At 55.2% G+C, this 18,916-nt stretch overlaps 2 protein-coding genes across 6 annotated transcripts; both read right to left on the bottom strand.

Moving 5' to 3' along the window:
* Nucleotides 1-919: 919 nt before the first annotated feature.
* LAT (linker for activation of T cells) lies at nucleotides 920-6,292 on the bottom strand. 3 transcript variants are annotated; one of them, XM_042971519.1, is made up of 13 exons: nucleotides 5,993-6,098; nucleotides 5,574-5,667; nucleotides 5,404-5,431; nucleotides 5,247-5,281; nucleotides 4,894-4,981; nucleotides 4,696-4,760; nucleotides 4,573-4,602; nucleotides 4,428-4,488; nucleotides 4,259-4,353; nucleotides 2,648-2,710; nucleotides 2,459-2,521; nucleotides 2,268-2,348; nucleotides 920-2,141 (listed from the first exon to the last, which is right to left on the bottom strand). In XM_042971519.1, the coding sequence occupies exons 1-12, from the start codon at nucleotides 6,080-6,082 to the stop codon at nucleotides 2,275-2,277; spliced, it is 786 nt and encodes a 261-aa protein (XP_042827453.1). In that variant the 5' UTR covers nucleotides 6,083-6,098; the 3' UTR covers nucleotides 920-2,141; nucleotides 2,268-2,274. The 3 variants fall into 3 exon arrangements, with proteins under 3 accessions (XP_042827453.1, XP_042827454.1, XP_042827452.1); XM_042971520.1 differs by lacking the exon at nucleotides 5,993-6,098 and adding an exon at nucleotides 6,218-6,292 and having other exon boundaries at nucleotides 4,428-4,602; XM_042971518.1 differs by having other exon boundaries at nucleotides 4,428-4,602.
* An 87-nt stretch (nucleotides 6,293-6,379) lies between these two features.
* SPNS1 (sphingolipid transporter 1 (putative)) lies at nucleotides 6,380-14,765 on the bottom strand. 3 transcript variants are annotated; one of them, XM_042971515.1, is made up of 13 exons: nucleotides 14,315-14,765; nucleotides 13,745-14,036; nucleotides 13,584-13,649; nucleotides 11,849-11,985; nucleotides 10,585-10,736; nucleotides 10,414-10,480; nucleotides 9,463-9,608; nucleotides 9,008-9,163; nucleotides 8,527-8,716; nucleotides 8,098-8,163; nucleotides 7,734-7,832; nucleotides 7,227-7,398; nucleotides 6,380-6,936 (listed from the first exon to the last, which is right to left on the bottom strand). In XM_042971515.1, exons 2-13 carry the CDS (start codon nucleotides 13,983-13,985, stop codon nucleotides 6,842-6,844), a joined length of 1,587 nt encoding a protein of 528 aa, XP_042827449.1. In that variant the 5' UTR covers nucleotides 13,986-14,036; nucleotides 14,315-14,765; the 3' UTR covers nucleotides 6,380-6,841. The 3 variants fall into 3 exon arrangements, with proteins under 3 accessions (XP_042827449.1, XP_042827450.1, XP_042827451.1); XM_042971516.1 differs by having other exon boundaries at nucleotides 6,433-6,936; nucleotides 13,745-13,953; nucleotides 14,315-14,762; XM_042971517.1 differs by having other exon boundaries at nucleotides 6,433-6,936; nucleotides 13,745-13,949; nucleotides 14,315-14,762.
* Between the last annotated feature and the right edge of the window lie 4,151 nt (nucleotides 14,766-18,916).

Genomic DNA, 18,916 nt, shown 5'->3' with positions numbered 1-18,916 from the left:
TTTGCCCATTTTGCACACGCTGTGTATCCCTGAACCATAGATTTCGGTTTTCATGTTTCCAACTTTCTATATATAAATAAAACAACTTGTTTTCTGGTTCTCACTCCATATTCTCTTGGTGATATTTATCTGTGCTGACTGGTGTTGCCCCGATGCACTCATTTTCACCTGCTGGGAAGCGTCCGTGCTGTGACTGGGCTACAAGCCCTGTCCATTCTCCTGGTCACGGCCCCTACCGTTGCCAGCTGTTGGCCATTGCAAGGCTGCCCCGAGCCCCAGGTGCCCGCCCCCTGAGCCCGTGTGCCAGCTGCTCTGGGTTTATACCCGAGAGTTTGCCAGATAAAGGGACACACCATCTTCAGCCTTACTGATGTTGCTAGATCGTTCTCCAGGGTGCTTGCACCAGCATACCTTTGTGATAAACTTTCTGTTCCTTGGCCCAGGCACAAAGGTGCCTCTTCTCGTCTATTTCCTCCAGATAAACTCTCCCTGTTGACATCCAGCCTGTCCAACGCTCTCTCTAAGCCTCCCTCCCCCATTTCTCCAATCGGGCCTCTCACAAGCTTCCCTGGTAGAGCACCCGACACTTTGCACAACACCCAGAGCAAGGACATTGGCAGCAGTGACTCCAGAGGCCAACAGCCCCGGATCGAATCCCAGACTTGTCACTTTGGCTGTGTGCCTTTGGGCAAATCGCTTCTCCTCTCTGGGCCTGCTTCCTCACCTGCGAATGGGGATACCCACAGTAACTGACCACAGGGGACCGGCAGCGATCGAACGAGGGAAGCGTGGAAACACGGCGCATGCTTGAAGGGAAGCTGTCACTATTGCCTTTGGAGCCCACAAAGGACGCCAACAACTGTGTGCATCACTCAGGGCTACCTTGGCGTGTGCAACAGAAATCCCAAGTCAAGCCGGGTGAAGACAACGGGTAATTTATTGGCCCATGTAACTGGGAAGTCTGAGGGGGGTGTCTCGCTTCAGATGTGACTGGACCCAGAGATTCCGACACCCTGTCCACCTCGAGGCCATTCTCTCCTCCACGTGGACTTCGTTCTTGGGCAGGCTCACCAAGTAGCGCCAGGAATATATTCTTCCAGTTTACCAACTGCCATGGAGCAAAAAGAGCTTCTCCTTCCGGTCACTTCCGGCCCAAGTCTCAGGGCTGGTCCTCGGTGGCCCAGATTACGTCACGTGCCCAGACCAGAGCCAATCACAATGACCAGGGCGTCCACCAGAAGGTGCTCGAAGTCTGGTTCTCGGAAGAGCGCTATCAGAAGCATCTGGTAGTTTCTCTGAAATGCAGACTCTCGGGCCCCATCCCAGACCTACTCATTCGGAATCTGCATTTTAGCAAGACCTCCCAGTGAGTCATCTGCACACCCGAGTCCGAAAAGGCTGCATCGCACATTACCTTTCAGTTGCTTGGGGTTAAGTCCACCCCCTTGCTTTAAAGATGGAGAAAATGAGGGCCGGCAGGAAGCAGTCTTGCTCTCGAAGGTCACTCTGCACCCAAGGTTCCCCATGCCCTGCCCTCCCATCATCCCAGCCATCGTCTGCCATGGGTCCGGTGGACTATCGCGTTGGGGGAGATGCATCGAAGCCTCGAAGCCCAGAAGGTCCAGTCTGGGTCGGACTTGCCTCACGCCGAAGCGCCGTGCCCCAGGCACCATTTGGTCACTCCCAAAGGCTGGTGAGGACCCTCAGGAGCACAGCGGCCCAGGGAGGATGGAGACCCCCAGACACACACACACACACACACACACACACACACACACACACACACGTGCGTGCACACAGACAACTCCCACACAGGCGCCCAGGCAAGCCCACCCTCACTCGGACTCCCCCCCACGGGCCCCCCAAAGGCAAGAGTGCTACAGACCACACCAGCCTTTATTCTACCACCGAATAGGGCCGGGGCCAGGGTAGTTCATTCTCAGGCTGTGTCAGAAGGTGCAGAGTGTTGGGGGCACACAGACTGGACCCCAAAGTGACAATAAGTTAAGGGGGGAGATTCTCAGGCTGTTCTCAGGCTGCAGTCAGGGTCGGGTGCCTAGTAGGGCCCCCCAGAGCCACTGCCAGCTGCCCAGCTCGGCACTCCCGAGCAAGGCTGGTTCGAGGACAGGCATGGCCTCACGCTGAAACAACAGGACAGGGAGAGGGAGGGGTTGCGATGTCAGGAGGTCAGTGGGGGTCCGAGGGGTCCCCGAAGGAGTCGGAGGATAGGGCTGAGGGGCCGCGGAAGGGTGGGCAGGGCCTCTCACCGGACCCTCAGTTAAGCCCCTGCAGATTCTCATAATCTGGAGCTCCCTCTTCCTCGTCGTCGTTCTGGGAGCTCAGGATGGCTGGAAGGGGAAAGAGATCAGTCTTAAGCTCACAGACCGTCCCTCCTGCCCCGGGCACATTACCTTTCACGTCACCCCAAGCTCCTGCCACCTCCCATCCCAGCACACACCAGGCTCGGTCCTAGCCACGGGTGGCAGCTCCTGGGACACATTCACGTACTCCCGGCTCCCATCTGCGGGGACAGATCAGAAGGGGGGACGGCCACGTGGAGGGTGAGAGAACAGGACACTCAGAAAGAGGGCCACAGCAGTGAGGGTGGGGGAGGGAAGGGGGACCCTAGGGGGCACCGGCCACTCACCCAGAGACACGTCTGCACTCTCCTCGCTCTCGGGGACGTTCACGTAATCCTCCCCCGACTCCACTGCAGGAGAAGCAGGGCCCCCGGCACTGTCACCCAGAGCCCCGAGCACAGACCCCAGAGGCCTCCCTGCAGCCAGCCCCAGGGGGTCCCGCAGAGGCCCTGGTGACGGAGAGAAGTAGGGCAACGTGCCCAGAGCGGATGAGAGGGAGTGGAAGTGTGGGGGAGAACAGACAGCATGTCGGCCAGGCTGGGGGCAGGGACAGAGAGCAGCTCGGAGCCATGGCGCTGGGTGGCCCGTGTGAGACAACGCTTGTGGGGTGCCGAGTCAGGTGCTGTCGCCCCACGGGCCCCGTCGGCCAGGCCTGCCCTGACCCCCACTCCCATCCTGGTGTCTTCCGGCACCTGGAGCCGTCGGCGCCATCTTACGGAGCCCAACGTGGGACCTGAACTCACGACCCCGAGATCAAGGCCTGAGACGGGATCAAGAGTCGGACGCCTAGGTGACTGAGCCACCCGGGTGCCTCCCACCTATCTTGTCCCTTCACGCTGACTTGTTTCTCCACGAGGCCGTGGACGAGGCAGGCTTTGGAGCCAGAGAGCCCAGGTGCAAACCCAGCTCCCACAGTGACAGTCGTGTAGCCTCACACAAGCCACCTAGCCTCTCTGGGCCTCGGTGTTCTCATCTGTAGAATAGGGCGAGGGGCGGCACCCACCTCCCAGGAGCACAGTGAGAACTAAAGCCAAGAATATCTGAACAGGGCCGCCAAGTGTCTGTGAGATCCGTGATCCCTCCTGTCATACAGTCAGGACAACCGAGGTGCAGGAAGGGAAGAGATGGGCTCAAGAGCACCTGGGGATCCTGAGGTTTAATGAGTTGATACACGAAATGCTCTCAGAAAGGCACGTAGGAGGTCCCTGACAAGCTGAGCTCCTTTATCATGACACTATCTCGTGAGCTGTTTTATCAGAGGCACCCAGTAAACACGGCGAGTAAGTGAGGGATGGATGAATAAATGAGCTCAGGGGAGGTGGGGAGCTGGGAATCGAGCTCGCTCACGAAGTCAGGGTGTAGAAGGAATGGCCCGGAACAGGTACGGAAAGTGAGGAGAGCGACAGAAAATGGAAGGAAGCCTCTAACAGGCAACGTGAGACCAACACGAAGGGAGAAAAGCAGCTCAAAGGAAACCAAAATGATGCCGGAAGCAGAAGAAAACTTCCCAAAAAACCCTCAAAGAAGACAATCTATAATCAATATCTTTAAAAATGTACGAGATGGTATTGTCTCTGTGAAACAAGAACAGAAGGCTATGAAAAAGGAACACCAGAGACCAAGAAAAGAGCTTTCAGATAAGAGACAAAAGAACAGAGTCTCAAAGAATAGTGAAGTTGGAGAAATCTCACAGACGATAAAAGGGAAAGACAAAGAAATAGAAAAGAGGATAGAAAAAGTAAGGAAACCAGCAGATCAGAGTGGAAGTCCGCCCTGAGGAACAGGTGTTCTAGAAAGAGAGGAGAGAGAATGCGGAGGGGCAGCAAGCATCAAAGAAATAACAGGAGAGGGAAGAGCGGACGGGCCGCAACGCAGAGTGTCAGAAATGGCCAACTCACTGGAGAAGGCGCTGTCTCGGAGGCCGGGGTTGCTGGGCGCGGGAGCCGGTGGGACAGCAGTGCCTGTCGCTGGCGTGCTGTCAGGAAGCACCTCCCTGAGGACAAGTCAAGGGGCAGCTGAGTAAGGACCCCCAGCTGGAGCTCCCACCCCCCCCACCTGGCCACTCACAAGTAGCCCTCGTTGGGATAATCCTCCTCCTCGTCTTCATCGTCGTCCTCACAGGCGGGCTCTGAGGTAACGACACAGCGATCAGCAGGGCCCAGCCCAGGCCCCAGCCTCCCTGCAACCAGGGCACCTGGGGCCCCAGACGCACCCTCGTTCTCGTAGCTCGCCACACTGTTGGCTTCAGAGAGAGAGCAAGAGGGAGGCTGAGTCAGCTCACACGGGGTCTATCCTCTGCCCAGCCCCGGCCCCCTGAGCCCTGCTCCACACTTACCACCATCTGAGTCCTGCCGGGAAGATGGCATGCGGTGGGAGCCCCCAGGGGGCTGTGGGGACCTCCTGGGAGTCAAAGGTCAGAAGTCATGCTGGGATGGGGCACTGGACCAAGAGGGGTTGCAACAGGGAAAGAGATCCCCAATCCTCAGAGGCGAGGGGGTAAAAAGGGGGATTTGGAGGGGAGGACGCTACTCACGGGATGGGAAGCAGGTCCGGCTGGCTCAAGGGTGGGTAGGAGGTAACAGGAGGATAGGAGGTGGCTGGTGTCCAGGTGGCGAGTGTGGCTGAGGACACGAGACCAAGCTCAAGGAATGACTCCAGACATTTTGCCCCCATACTCATCGAGGCCTCAAAGGACAGGCTAATTCTGTGAACCCCCTGGGCCCTGCACCAGCCTGAGGACACCCATCTCCCTTCCTATCCCCAGCTCAGATCAAAGCCATGTGGGCAGCCACCGTGGGGGGGAACCTGAACAGAGGCACGCTTTCTCTCACACGCCAGGGGACCCCCTCCCCTACACCCGAGGGAGAGGACCCTCCGTGTACTCACGAGGGCGTTTGATCACGATGCTACTTGGGGCCAAGCTGGCAGGAGAGACACAGATAGGTAAGGGCAGGAGAGACCCCAGCTCCCATCCCAGTCCCCTCCCCTCCCCGGGGCCACACAGGGCACTGAGGGAGCCACCTAGGGTCGACGGGCAACTCACCTGTCAGAGGCCGTATTGTCATAGGAGCCTGGGGAAGAGAAGCCAGTAAGGCAGGAAGCAGGGTGAAGAGGGGAGAGGCTGGGAGTACGGGGCTCAGGTCTCGCGTGAGAGCAGAGTTCGGGACAGTCGGGATGGAGTGAGAGGTAGAGGAGGGCCGAGCCCCCACTCACCTGGCAGCTCTCGGCACCGCACGCACAGCACCACAGCCAGCAGCGGCAGCAGCAGGAGGCCCAGCACGTAGGGGATCAGGACGACCGCCTCCATCTGCGGGAGAGAGCTTGCACCAGGCCCGGCTGCCCGCCGCACACCCCCTCAAGGGCCGAGCCGCGGTGGGGTGAGGGCCAGGCCAGCAGGGGTGCGGAGGCCGGGTGGGCACAGCCTGGAAGCCCGACGGGGGGTGGGGGTGGGGGGCAAGTGCGCCCTCCTTGGGGACTCACTGGCCCCTCCCCCTTTCTGGGCTGAGTAGGGGGGGGCGGGTCACCGCCGACCGTGCAAGACCCCTGCTCCCTGCGCAGTCCGGCCAGGGTCCGGGCTGGAGTCTGGGGCACCAGTCACCCGGCGGCGCGGCCCCTGCGCGCCCCAGCCCTACCTGCCGCTCGGCTAGGCGCCTGCTTCTCCTCAGCGCCTGCCCGCCTGTGGCAGGAAGCTGTGGTGAGCCCGGGCGAGGGCAGGAAATCATCGGGCTCAGCCAGCTGCACCCGCCCCCTTCCCACCCCCACCCAGCCAGTGGGGAGGGGGAGGCGGAGGCCCGCGAGGCCACCCGCAGGCCCTCGAGACAGGTCTGCTGGCCACCAGGACGCAGAGCGAGCCCTACCAGGGGAAGAAGGGCAAGACGCGGGCAGGCCAGCCCACAGCCACGGCCTCCACAGCCGTGGCTCAAGGAGGCAGCCAGGAGGGAGGCCCTGCCCCTGGGAGCTGAGGGGCACAGGGCAGTGCCCACCCCACCTCACCCTGGCCGGCCTGCCAAGAGGGGCGGGCTCTAGGGGAACCACGGTTCTGACTCACGGTCATACTGAGCTCGCTCACCCCACACTGCTGTTCGCCAGGCCCCGGAGAGCAGGGATTTGCCTAAGGTCCCCACAGGAGTGACCCTCTAGCCCCGGGAGTCCTGGGGCTAGAGGGCATCCCCTGCGGTCTGCCAGCCAGAGATACTAACGCCCAGAGAGACTCGAGCAGGCACTTGGGGTCTGACTACAAATTTTATTCAGTTACAAATAGCACCAAGCCCCTGGGGCTGCTCCAGGAGAGAGGAAGGCCCCTCCCGGACCCACCGCCCCCCTGCCCCGACCGACCGCTGCCTGTGTAGTGTATGGGAGCTGGAACGCGGCCCGAGGCCGTTCCTAGAAGCTGGGCCAGTCCAAGGGTTCGGCCCGGGCACCTTCTGGGGCGGGCCCAGGGCCAGCTGGGATAGGGATGCGCGCTGGCGAGCGATGGCCCCTCAGATGAGCACGCTGGACACGGGGACGCGGGTGGAGCGGCCTCGCCGGGGTACCACGATCCGGTCATCTGTGGGCCCTGCCTCACGCAGCAGACCTGCCAAGGGAGGGGTCAGAGCCAGGGCTGGATGGATGGAAAGACACAAAGCCAGGGAGGGGACAGACGGGCGGTGGGAAGTGGACACGGGGCGGCAGAGCCATCAGCGCTGCGGGCACAGGGGAGCGTCAGCTCGTTGGACAGCCGGACCCAAAGCAGGATGGGGGAAGAACCGTGGGCTGAGAGAAGCCAGGGACATAGGTCCGGGCAGACGGACGGACGGACGAGCACGGGGTATCATGAAGTTGGGCAAGGAGTCGGGGATGGACAAAGGGAAGGCCCCCACTGACCCTGCACGTGCAGCTGAGCCTGCCGGCGGTCACCCTCAATGAAGATGGCAGTGCCCAGGAAGGCTGCCCCGCCCAGAGCCCCGACGAAGGCGCAGAGCATGAGGGAGAACTGCAGGGCTCGGAACTCGGACAAGAAGGAGGGGGGCCAGCTCCGGCGGAGGCGGTCGGAGATCTGCAGGGAGACGAGAAAAGGAGAGCCAGGAGAACGAGTCACGGACAGGGAGCCCCCAGACTGCGGAAGAACAAAGGAGTCGGGAGCTGGCAAAGAAGGGTGGTCTGGAGAACCAGGGAAAGCCCTGTGGCCTCGCTGCGGAATCTTCCAAAATGAAGTCCTGCCCGCCTGGCTGAGGCTCCGAGGTGAGGGGCGCCGGGCGCAGAGCACACGAACACCCAACTAGGTCAGACCTTGTAAGTCAGCTCAAGCTGAGGCCAAGGGCTGTCAGCCAGTGCCAGGAACGCAGGGTCCCCCGATCCCCACCCCGGGTCCAGCCGAGGGGCGGTGCTCACCAGGCCAACGAGGTAGGGGCTCCCAGCATCGCCCAGCAGGTGGGACAGCACGATCTGGAAGGCCTCGGCAGTGGACCGTCGCGTGGGGATCACCACATACTGGGGAGAAGGGGGGCGGGAGGCAGAGGGCAAGGACAGGGCCAAGGCTCAGTCTAGGCTGAGGTCAAAGGTGAACCCCAGCCCTGAGGTGTGAGTGGGGTGAATGCCCAGACTCCAGGCCCATCTGGGGCTGACTCTGAATTCAGTCTGGGGCTGGGTTTTGAAGAAGGGGTGAAGGCCACAATTAAGGCAAGTGAGGCCTCCACCCCCCACTCCTTGCTCCCAACAGCCTCTGGGCTAACCCTGCAGTGGCCCGCCTACTCACCAACAGAATGTCAGCCACGACGGCCCAGTTCATGGACAGCAGCGTCTCTCCAATAAAGATGAAAATCTGGGGGGGGGGGGGGTTGGAAGCGGGGAGATGGGGGGGGGGGGTTGGTCCCGTCGCAACAAGAGCAAACACACGACCCTGGACCAGGCCCGCGTATTAACTCATTCAACTTAATCCTCGTGACACCCCCGTGAGACAAAGCTCTTATTCCCATTTTACAGATGCTAAGACTGAGCACAGAGAGGTTAACTCACTTGCCTAATGTCGCACAGCTGGGAAGAGCCAGAGTTGAGGTCCAAAACCAGGCCTTCTGGTTCAAGTGGTCTCTGAACCACTATGCTGATGAACCCCAGTCCTGCCCCGGCACACCGTCCCACCACCCCAGACCCACAACACCCCTTCTGACACCTGCTGGCTACTCACATAGGTGGCCACGATGCTACTACGAGCACAGGCAAGGGACAGGAAGAGGAAGGGCGCGGAGCCCAAGAGGCCAGCAGCACAGACCAGTGGGTCAGCCCGGGGGTTGGAACGGCGGAGGCGGCGGCTGATCTCCACGCCCAGGCCCACACCCAGGACCCCGGTCAGGCAGGTGATGAGCCCAAAGATGAGGCTGGGGGCAGGGGGAGGGACATGGGAGCCAGTCCCTCTGCCTGCAGAGCCCCCTCGCCTCGCGCCCACCGCCTGGAGAAGATGCTCCATCCCAGCCACCCTGACCCCAGGTCTATCCAGGTACTCTATGGTTCATGGAGCTCTGAGAGGAAGGCATTATCCTACCATCGATTTCCTCCGCCAGGAAAACTGAGACTGGGAGAAGAAGTAGCCTGACCCTGAATCAATGACTCTCTCCGCTCCATCCCCTGCCACCTGCAGGCCACCCCTAGCCTAGCCCCCATCTGGGTACCTGTCAGAGGAAGAGCAGGAGTCTCCAGGAAGGCAGGGCGGGGTCTCCCCCAAGACCACACGGGAACGCAGCAAGAATGCAGGAGCCCAAAGAGCCAGGGAGCCCGTGACGAAGGCCACAGCAGTGAAGCCAAGGGAAGAGAGGATGAAACTAGGACTGAAGACAGGTGGGAAGAAGGAACTCAGACTCCACTGAGGTGCCAGGGTAGGGGACTTCTACTCTCTCTCCCCAGCTTATTTTTAAAGTAAGGTTAGGAGACGGGTGTGGAACCTGTCTTGGCGCCCAGGATCTGGGCCTGTAATTCAAGCATCTGCCACAAGGGGGCAGTGGTGACCTGGCTTTGGGGGAGGGCCAGCTGGCAGCAAACAAAGACCACGCTCCTGTAAATCTCAGAACAGATACGGAGGCCTCCCTGGGGGGCCTCAGATGTTGGGTTAGAATGGAACTAAACTCACTTCCTTGCCAGAGCCCTCAGATCTGCCCACCACGAGGTGGGGTTCAGGGGTGGTGAGTCTGAGTGGCGTTCCACAGCTCCCCGTGGCGGCTCCCGGACTACCAGGAACAGCAGCAGAACAGCCACCACTCCTAGACCTGGTGTCACCTGGGGAAAGAGTGGGCTTCAGGACAGGCACAGACAGGCAGGGACACCTCCACACCCCTGGGATGGGAGAAAGTGAGGGTGTGTGAAGGCAACTCAGGCCCCAAGACCTCAGACACCCAGTAAGCCACGTGCTCAAGGAAGCTGAACGTGCGTTTGGAGGGCAGAGCAACTGCCAGTAGGGGCCCCCTGCTTCCGCAAGCCTAACTGCTCCCTCTTCGGTAACAGCACCCCAATTTCCTTTTGGGAAACTACTCCCCCCACTCCTCTCAGTCCATGGGGTTCAAACAGGGCAGGGCTTATAACCCAGACTTGGCCGACAAGAGTGGTGTGAACCTCCCTGGCCTCGGTGATTGTTTCAGTGGCAGGCACGTGACCCGTGCTCATCTAATCAGACACCATCCAGGACTTATTGCTCAAGGATCCAGGGTGGCGAGGTTTCTAAATGGGAAGATAAATGCGTGGAGCTTTCACTTGCTTGAGAATGAAATTAACACAGAGGAAAAGCAGCACTGAGACAAAGGCTGATCGAATTCCTAGGACGGAGTGGGAGGCCTGGATCCAGCTTTACCTGACGCTCACCCTGGGGCTTTCCACTATGAGAGCCAATAGAGTCCCATCCGGGAGCTTACAGTTTTACAGTGAGCTGCTACCACCCACAGCCAAGAGTTCTATCTGCACATGGCTTCCCACAGGCTTGGCAGAGTGAGCGCTGCCTTAAAAGGGGGGGGGGGGGATGTCTGAAGGTAGGAAAGGGAGAGGCAGTGACAATGTCGCTGACCTTCCCCCAGGCTGTGTCCAAACTCACCCGCAGAGCCCAGTGCCAGTCCCCGGCCATATCTTTCACTTTGGAGCCTGCAATGTAACCCAGACCACTGGGGAAAGGGGATGGGAGAGGAGAGGGGATAGCCGGTCAGCCGTGCCCCACGCCAGGCCCTCCTGCCTCCCGTGCTCCCCCCCAGGCCCCAGGCCCACGCACCTGCCCACCGGGATGGCAAAGTAGAACACACTAAGCATCCGACTCCGCTGGTCTGCCACGAAGAGGTCGGCGATGAGGGTGGGCGCGATAGTGGAGTAACTGGCCTCCCCGACCCCCACCAGGCCCCGGGTCAGGAGGAGGAGCCAGAATTGCTGGGGAACGAAACATGGGGGAGGTGGCACCCCGCCTTCACCAGCTGGCTCGGGAGAGGTGGCGGGGATGGCGGGCGAGGCCTGAGCTGGACAGACCTGAGCTTGAATCCTGGCTCCACTACGTACTAGCTATGACTTTGGGAAAGCAACTTAACCTCTCTGAGCCTCAGTTTCCTCATCTGAAAAGGGGGAAAACAATAACTTGCTCACACAACTATCACCAGGACGGGACGATACAAGTTTTATTCAATATCTCGTGCCCCCGCAGGTGTGGAACAAATCTTAATTTCTACCATCCGAAACACTCTAATCGTGAATAATGATCTGAGGCGGAAGTTTACCCGTCTATCAAAGACACCTGAGGCTAAGGACAGGGTATGATCACCCAAGGAGAGTATGCAGTACCCGGGGCCGAGGACAGAGTTCCAGGGGCAGAGAGGAAGAACAGACAGAAGGGATTTCAAAGGAGCAAAGAAGTAACAGCCAAGGAGGCGGGAAGAAAACCACAAGAGTGGCATCACAGAAGTTAGGAGAGAGTTTCCGGAAGGAGGAAGTGAGTCAATAGAGCCAGAGGCTCCCAGGAGATCTAGCAAGAGCAGGATTAGGAAGCAGGAGCTACATTTAGCAACCAAAAGGTTTCTGTCACTTTGGCAATGGAGTGGTGGGGGTAGGTTGGCCGGCAGTGTTCCGGGGTGAGTGGGAGGAGAGGAAGTGCAAGCAAAGTGAGAGCCTCTCCCTGTCTGCTCCTTCACCCAGGATGGAGCTCGGTCAAGGGGACCTCGTGGGCAGTCTGACTCAGAAGAGGAAGACAGAGGACAGACAGTCCAGGTAAGGTCTTTCCCATGGTAGAGAAGCGGGAGTGTTTAAGTGTGGAGTGTAAGCAGTCAATGGTTAGGGGGAAAGGGGATGACAGAAGAATGTTCTAGAAGAAAGGGGAAGTAGATGGGGTGGGCCGAATAACTCAGGCAAGCAGGGAGGAGAAGACGCCATGGACCAAGGAAACTGCATAAGTTCCCCAGGCCCAGTCTGCAACGACCCCAAAGGATGGCAGCAAAGACTGATGGGTGGGGGGTGGGGGTGGGGCAGAAACAGGAGCCAGCATGGGGCCTCACCTCTCTGGGGATGAAGGACGACCCCAGTGTCACCAGGGACCAGAAGGCAATGCCCCCGCACATGAGATACTTCCGATTGTACCTGTCACCCAGGTAGCCAAACACAGGTGCCAACACCATGTAACTGGAAATGAACACTGAGGAGAAGCAGAGAGTCACAGCCCAGCCCCGGTACCCCTTCCCCACCCCGACCCCAGCTCAGGGAGAGCAAGGGGGCTCAGGAATGACTCCCAACCCTGAAACTGTCGGTGCTTCCTGCCAGAGAAGTCCAGGCCCCTCTTTGACATCTTTCAAACCTTCCACTGTAGAGTGGATGGCCCAGCTGACTCCCATCCAGCCAAGAGCAAAATCCACTCTCCACACCATGGCCCACGATCTGATCTAACCCCTCCCTACCTCTCCAACCTCATGCTCATCCACTTTCCCTTCTCTGCATCCCAATGGCCCAACTGCCAAGCTCATTACCATCTTAGGACCTTTGGCACCCGCTGTCCTCTCTACTGGGAGAGTTTCTCCACTCGCCTGAGCTTCACAGAACCTTTAGGCTCCAGCTCAGACATCTTCCCAACCCCCACATATCCAATCTCTCTTGATCACAGTCACTCTGTTTTCTTTTACAAAATAAGCCTACAGAAAATGACCTCGTTATCAGCTTAGGTTTTTCAGGACGGTGGCCCGCTCATTCCCAGTAGAATGTCAGCTCCGTGAAGACAAGGACCTTGCCTATAATGACCACTCCTGTGTTTCCATCGTGGAACACATGGCGTTGCATAAAAAAGGTGCTCATTAACATGTGTTGAACGAAAAAGCGAATGGAGCGGACAAAGACTTGCTTCTTCTCTAACTCAACAATTTAAAGCTTTGCAGACCTTGGCCTGTGATCCTGTTCTCATTCCTCTAGACTTTGCCTTAAATACTTCTCAGTCCTTACTGGCCTGGAGTGGAGCAAAGAACCCTTCGAGGTCTTGTTTCAAACTCCTCCTCTCCTCTCATTTGTGTGACTCTGGGCAAGGCCGAATTCTCTAAGCCTCAGTTTCCCTATAAAAACACAGCAACTACTACCTGCTTCTTCTATAAAATGATACCACCACCCGTTCTTTGACTGATGGAAGGATTAGGAGACAATGGGTCTAAAAGGTCTTGGGCAAGTTCTGTGTATGCTATCAGCCTCTCCCTCCAGGGCCTGGCACAGAGTAAGTGCTCAGAAATGTTTGAGAAACGAATGAAGGGGAAAAGGAAGGAAAGGAGGATCTGGCCTTGGCTTTGCCTCTCCCACAACGTTCTGAGCAAGTAAAACTCAACTCTCCCCATTCCAGACACCGCCTTCCATCCCCATCTTTCGGTGCCAACCATCCTCCGGACACGGCACCACGCACTTTACAGCATTAATTATCGCATCTGATTCTCACATTAGCCCTCTGAGGTGTTCTGGGTTGCTACTCTTTCCTTCTCACCAAGGAAAAGTAAGGCTTAGAGAGGTTGAGGGCCTTGCCTACCATCACACTAAGTGGAAAGCTGAGATTTAAACCCAGGTCTGTCTTAACCATTACACTAAACTGCCTTTTAAAATGTGGTGTTCTAACTGAACAGGGCAACCCACAGAGAAATAAAGACCATCTCCTCTAAGTCTGGCTTCTCTACCTCTATTAAGGTCCCAGGCATGCCGGCACGTAACCCCATTTGGGGCAGAAAAGGAAGAAAAGCTGCCGTGTGCCCAGGAGGGGCCTCCACTCACCGGTCTGGATGAGGCCGGAGCTGCTGTCTCCGATGTCGAAGAACTGCTCGATGTCTGGAAGGACGCCTGCGAAGAAGACTCGAGATGGGCTCGACGAGGCAGCCCCACCTTCGGGACCCCCTTCCCTTCCCCCAGTCTGACTTCCCCCCAGAAGTCAGTACCAGCCACGGTGAAGCGGTCCATGTAGTTGAGGAGGTTGATGTAGCACAGCACCGCCACTATGAGAGCCGAATGGCCCGGAGACAAGCCGGTGATATGCTGCAGCCCCTCTCGGTCCGGGACCTCGGGATCCTCGGACTTCGAGTTCCCCATGGACCCCGGTAACCCCGGGGTGCCGGGCACCGGCCCGTCGTCCGTGTCATCCGCCTGGCTGAGGAAGGGCGCGGTGTCGGACCCGGACATGGTCCCGGGGGGCCTCGCCCGCCCGCGCTCCGGTCCCACCGACGATCCCACCTGCGAGGGGAGGAGGCTGGAGAAAAGAGGATGGAGGGAACCCAGGCGAGGGAGGGGCGCCCAGAGACCAGCAGGCGCTTGCCGGAAAGCACAAAGCGCGGCTGGGATGGAAGCCAGGCCCTGCCTGTCATGCCTCCCCGTTCCGGCAGACGCAGCGCGCGGAGAGGACGAGTGGAACGCGAGTGACGTCGGGGACGGGAGCAGGCTGAGGAGGGCCCGGACCCCTCCCCGCGCCCCTCTCCCCCCCCCGCCCCGCCCAGGCTGAAGCCACCCCTCACCCCTGTTAGGAGCCCACTGCAATCGCTGTCGCTCAGCCCCGCCGCTGCACCACGGCCGCCGCCATGTTTTCCCGGAGCCGGTCATGTGACGCTGGAGCCGGGGGGCCAACTCCACCTCCCGCGAGCCCTGGACACGTGACCGCCGCCGGACTACAGAAGCCCGGCAGTAGACCGTGCTCGCCTCTCCAGCTTCTCCGCCTGCTCCCCCGTCACGTGACTGCCGGCCGGTCGCCGGGGTAACCGGGGACGGCCCCCAGGCCCGCGCCGCACCCGGTGCGTTCCCCCAGGGAGTCGCAGCGAACCGCTGAAGTCGCCCAACCCTCGGAATCTCGGCTTCCTTATCTGCAGCTCCCACCGGGCACACTGCTTATCAAACGAGATGAAACGAGATAATGGAATCTTAAAATGTTCTGGAAGTAGCTTATCTCTAGAAATCCCAACGATCAGTTCTCAGTCTTGGCAATTAGTCCGGTTGGAGCTTCATACATGCTCAGGAAGTGTGGAAGGAATGTTGAAAGTTGAACACCGCCCCCTCCACTCCCCCCCCCCCCCCCCCGCGCCACCCGCCCCATCCCCGGCCCTATCTTTTGGATTCCCCACGCCAGCCGTCTGTAAACTCCTGAGCTTCCTTGGTAGACACTGAAAGAAGCGTCCCAGACCCTAAGCGCCCGTCTTCATCTGGTTTTCTTCACCTTCAACCAAGACTGAAGCCCTTGCACCCTCTGGTGGTCTCATCTGGGATTCTCCTAGCTGCTGGATTGGACTCAAAGACCAGAGCCCCTGGCACCAAAGGATAGCTTGGCATGGTTCTTCAGTGCCCCCAGCCTCAGTCTCCAAGTTACAGTAGTAAATGTACACTCGATGTAAAATTAATATAGTTCCACGCAAATGTAGCTTCAAGACCTGTCTTCCAAGCTGACCTCTAAGCTCTTGTGAAATTCTAGAGTCTCATGGGCAGAGCATGGGGTCCCCAAGAGGTCTTATCAGAAACCATTTGACCAAAACCAGCAGAAGACAGGAAATCATAAAGATTAGAGCAGAAATCAATGCTACAGAAACCAAAAAACCCCAGTACAGATCAATGAAACCAGAAGCTGGTTCTTTGAAAGAATTAACAAAATTGACAAACCACCAGCCACTTTGATCAAAAAGAAAAAGGAAAGGACCCAAATAAATAAAATCAAGAAGGAGAGAGGAGAGATCACAACTAGCACAGCAGAAATAAGAACAAGAATAAAAGAATATTATGAGCACACCAGTAAAATGGGCAATCTGGAAGAACTGAAAAAATTCCTAGAAACATATAAACTATCAAAACTGAAACAGGAAGAAATAGAAAGTTTGAACAGATCCATAACAGTAAAGAAATCAAATTAGTAATCAAAAATCTCCCAAAAAACAAGAGTCCAGCACCAGATGGCTTTCCGGGAGAATTCTACCAAACATTTAAAGAAGAGTTAACACCTATTCTCTTGAAACTGTTCCAACAAACAGAAAGGGAAGGAAAACTTCCAAACTGTTCCCATGAAGCCAACATTACCTGGATTCTAAAACCAGACAGAGACCCCACTACAGAGGAGAACTATAGACCAATTTCTCTGATGAACATGGAAGCAAAAATCCTCAACAGGATATTAGCCAACCAGATCCAACAATACATTTAAAAAAATTATTCACCACGACCAAGTGGGATTTATGCCTGGGATGCAGGGCTGGTTCGATATCCGCAAAACAATCAATGTGATGCATCACATCAATAAAAGAAAGGACAAGAACCACATGATCCTCTCAATAGATGCAGAGAAAGCATTTGACAAAATATAACATCCTTTCTTGATAAAAAAAAAAAAACTCAAGAAAGTAGGGATAGAAGGATCACACCTTGAGATCTAAAAGCCATATATGAAAGACACAACACTAATACCGTCCTCAATGCAGAAAAACTGAGAGCTTTCCCCCTAAGGTCAGGAACAAGACAGGGATGTCCACTCTCACCACTGTTATTCAACACAGTATTGGAAGTCTTAGCCTCAGCAAGCAGACAACACGAAGAAATAAAAGACATCCCAAGGTCCCAAGACTGGGACCTCAGTCTTTGTAGACGACATGATACTCTATATGGAAAACCCAAAACATTCCACCAAAAAACTGCTAGACCTGATCCTTCAATTCAGCAAAGTTGCAAGATATAAAATTAATGCACAGAAATCGGTTGCATTCCTATACACCAACAATGAAGCAACAGAAAGAGAAATCAAGGAATCGATCCCATTTACAATTGCACCAAAAAGCATACCTAGGAATAAACCTAACCAAGCAGGTAAAAATCTATACACTGAAAACTATAGAAAGCTTATGAAACACATTGAAGAAGACACCAAAAAATGGAAAAATATTCCAAGCTCCTGGATAGGAGGAAAAAATATTGTTAAAATGTTGATACTACCCAAAGCAGTCTACATATTCAATGCAATCCCTATCAAAATAACACCAGCATTCTTCACAGAGCTAGAACAAACAACCCTAAAATTTGTATGGAACCAGAAAAGACCCCGAATAGCCAAAGCAACCTTGAAAAAGAAAACCAAAGCAGGAGGCATCACAATCCCGGACTTCAAGCTGTATTACAAAGCTGTAATTATCAAGACACTATGGTACTGGCATAAAAACAGCCACTCAGATCAATGGCACAGAATAGAGAACCCAGAAATGGACGCACAGATGTATGGCCAACTAATCTTTGAAAAAGCAGGAAAGAATAGCCAATGGAATAAAGACAGTCTTTTCCGCAAGTGGTGCTGGGAAAACTGGACAGCGACATGCAGAAAAATGAACCTGGACCACTTTCTTACACCAGACATAAAAATAAACTCAACATGGATGAAAGACCTCAATGTAAAACAGGAAGCCATCAAAATCCTTGAGGAGAAAGCAGGAAAAAAACTTTTGGACCGTGGCTGCAGCAACTTCTTACTCAACATGTCTCCAGAGGCAAGGGAAACAAAAGCAAAAATGAACTACTGGGACCTCATCAAAATAAAAAGCTTCTGCACGACAAAGGAAACAGTCAGCAAAACTAAAAGGCAACCAACAGAATGGGAGAAGATATTTGCAAATGACATATCAGATAAAGGGTTAGTATCCAAAATCTATAAAGAACTTCTCAAACTCAACACCCAAAAAACAAATAATCCAGAGAATAAATGGGCAAAAGACATAGATAGACACTTCTCCAGAGAAGACATCCAGATGGCCAACCGACACGTGAAAAAATGCTCACCGTCACTCATCATCAGGGAAATACAAATCAAAACCACAATGAGATACCACCTCACATCTGTCATAATGGCTAACATTAACAACTCAGGCGACAACAGATGTTGGCGAGGATGCGGAGACAGAGGATCTCTTTTGCATTGCTGGTGGGAATGCAAACTGGTGCAGCCACTCTGGAAAACAGTATGGAGCCTCCTCAAAAAATTAAAAATAAAACTACCCTATGACCCAGCCATTGCACTACTAGGTATTTACCCAAGAGATACAGGTAGGCTGTTTCGAAGGGACACATGCACCCCAATGTTTATAGCAGCATATCAACAATAGCCAAAGTATGGAAAGAGCCCAAATGTCCATTGATGGATGAATGGATAAAGAAGATGTGGTACACACACATACACACACACACACACACACACACACACACACACACACACAGTGGAGTATTACTCGGCAATCAAAAAGAATGAAATCTTGCCATTTGCAACTATGTGGATGGAACTAGAGGGTATTATGCTAAGCGAAATTAGTCAGAGAAAGACAAATATCATATGACTTCACTAATATGAGGACTTTAAGATACAAAACAGATGAACATAAGGGAAGGGAAGCAAAAATAATATAAAAATAGGGAGGGGGAAAACATAAGAGACTCTTAAATATGGAGAACAAACAGAGGGTTACTGGAGGGGTTGTGAGGGGGGGATTGGCTAAATGGGTAAGGGGCATTAAGGAATCTACTCCTGAAATCATTGTTGCACTATATGCTAACTAATTTGGATGTAAATTTAAAAAAAATAATAAATTAAAAAAAAAAAGAGAATAGGTCACTGAGACAAAAATGAAAATATTAGGCATAAATGCTGATTTATAGTAATTAAAATAGCTTTGTTATTCTAATTGGAAAAAAAGGGAAAAGAAAACATTTGAGGCAAGGGGCGCCTAGGTGACTCACTCAGTTAAGCATTGGACGCTTGATTTCGGCTCAGGTCATGATCTTCAGGTTGGGAGGGGGTTGAGCCATGCATAGGGCTCTGTGCTGACAGCACTGAACCTGCTTGGGATTCTTCTCTGCCCCTCCCCTCCTTGTGCTCTCTCTCTAAATAAATAAATAAACTTGAAGAAGAAGAAGAAGAAGAAGAAGAAGAAACCATTTGAGTCACGAATACCCTTCACTTGTGACACCCCATGAGATATTTCATGTTTTATAACCTTAAGCCTGGTCTCCCCTGAGGGTCTAAGGGAAAGAAAGAGATAGAAAGGAACTTCCGATTGTGGTCCCTGAATTTACTCAACAAACCATTACTATGTTCCTGGCATTATGCC

This window comes from Panthera tigris, chromosome E3, assembly GCF_018350195.1.
Source record: "Panthera tigris isolate Pti1 chromosome E3, P.tigris_Pti1_mat1.1, whole genome shotgun sequence".
In the NCBI taxonomy this organism is placed as follows: domain Eukaryota; kingdom Metazoa; phylum Chordata; class Mammalia; order Carnivora; family Felidae; genus Panthera; species Panthera tigris.
This window is presented reverse-complemented; position numbering and strand designations above follow the sequence as displayed.

Excerpts from the sequence above, each read along its gene's own strand:
- SPNS1 (XM_042971515.1), bottom strand. The coding sequence starts at position 13,985 with ATGTCCGGGTCCGACACCGCGCCCTTCCTCAGCCAGGCGGATGACACG. Across the intron at positions 8,717-9,007 it reads TCCTGCTCTTCCTCTGACAG|CCTCATCTTTGGGCTCATCA; the intron begins GTACCCAGATGG and ends CCCTGCCCCCAG. Across the intron at positions 8,164-8,526 it reads GTAGCATCGTGGCCACCTAT|ATTTTCATCTTTATTGGAGA; the intron begins GTGAGTAGCCAG and ends CCCCCCCCCCAG.
- LAT (XM_042971518.1), bottom strand. The coding sequence starts at position 6,082 with ATGATTTCCTGCCCTCGCCCGGGCTCACCACAGCTTCCTGCCACAGGC. Across the intron at positions 5,432-5,573 it reads GCGGTGCCGAGAGCTGCCAG|GCTCCTATGACAATACGGCC; the intron begins GTGAGTGGGGGC and ends TCTCTTCCCCAG. Across the intron at positions 4,761-4,893 it reads CCGGACCTGCTTCCCATCCC|GAGGTCCCCACAGCCCCCTG; the intron begins GTGAGTAGCGTC and ends TTTGACTCCCAG.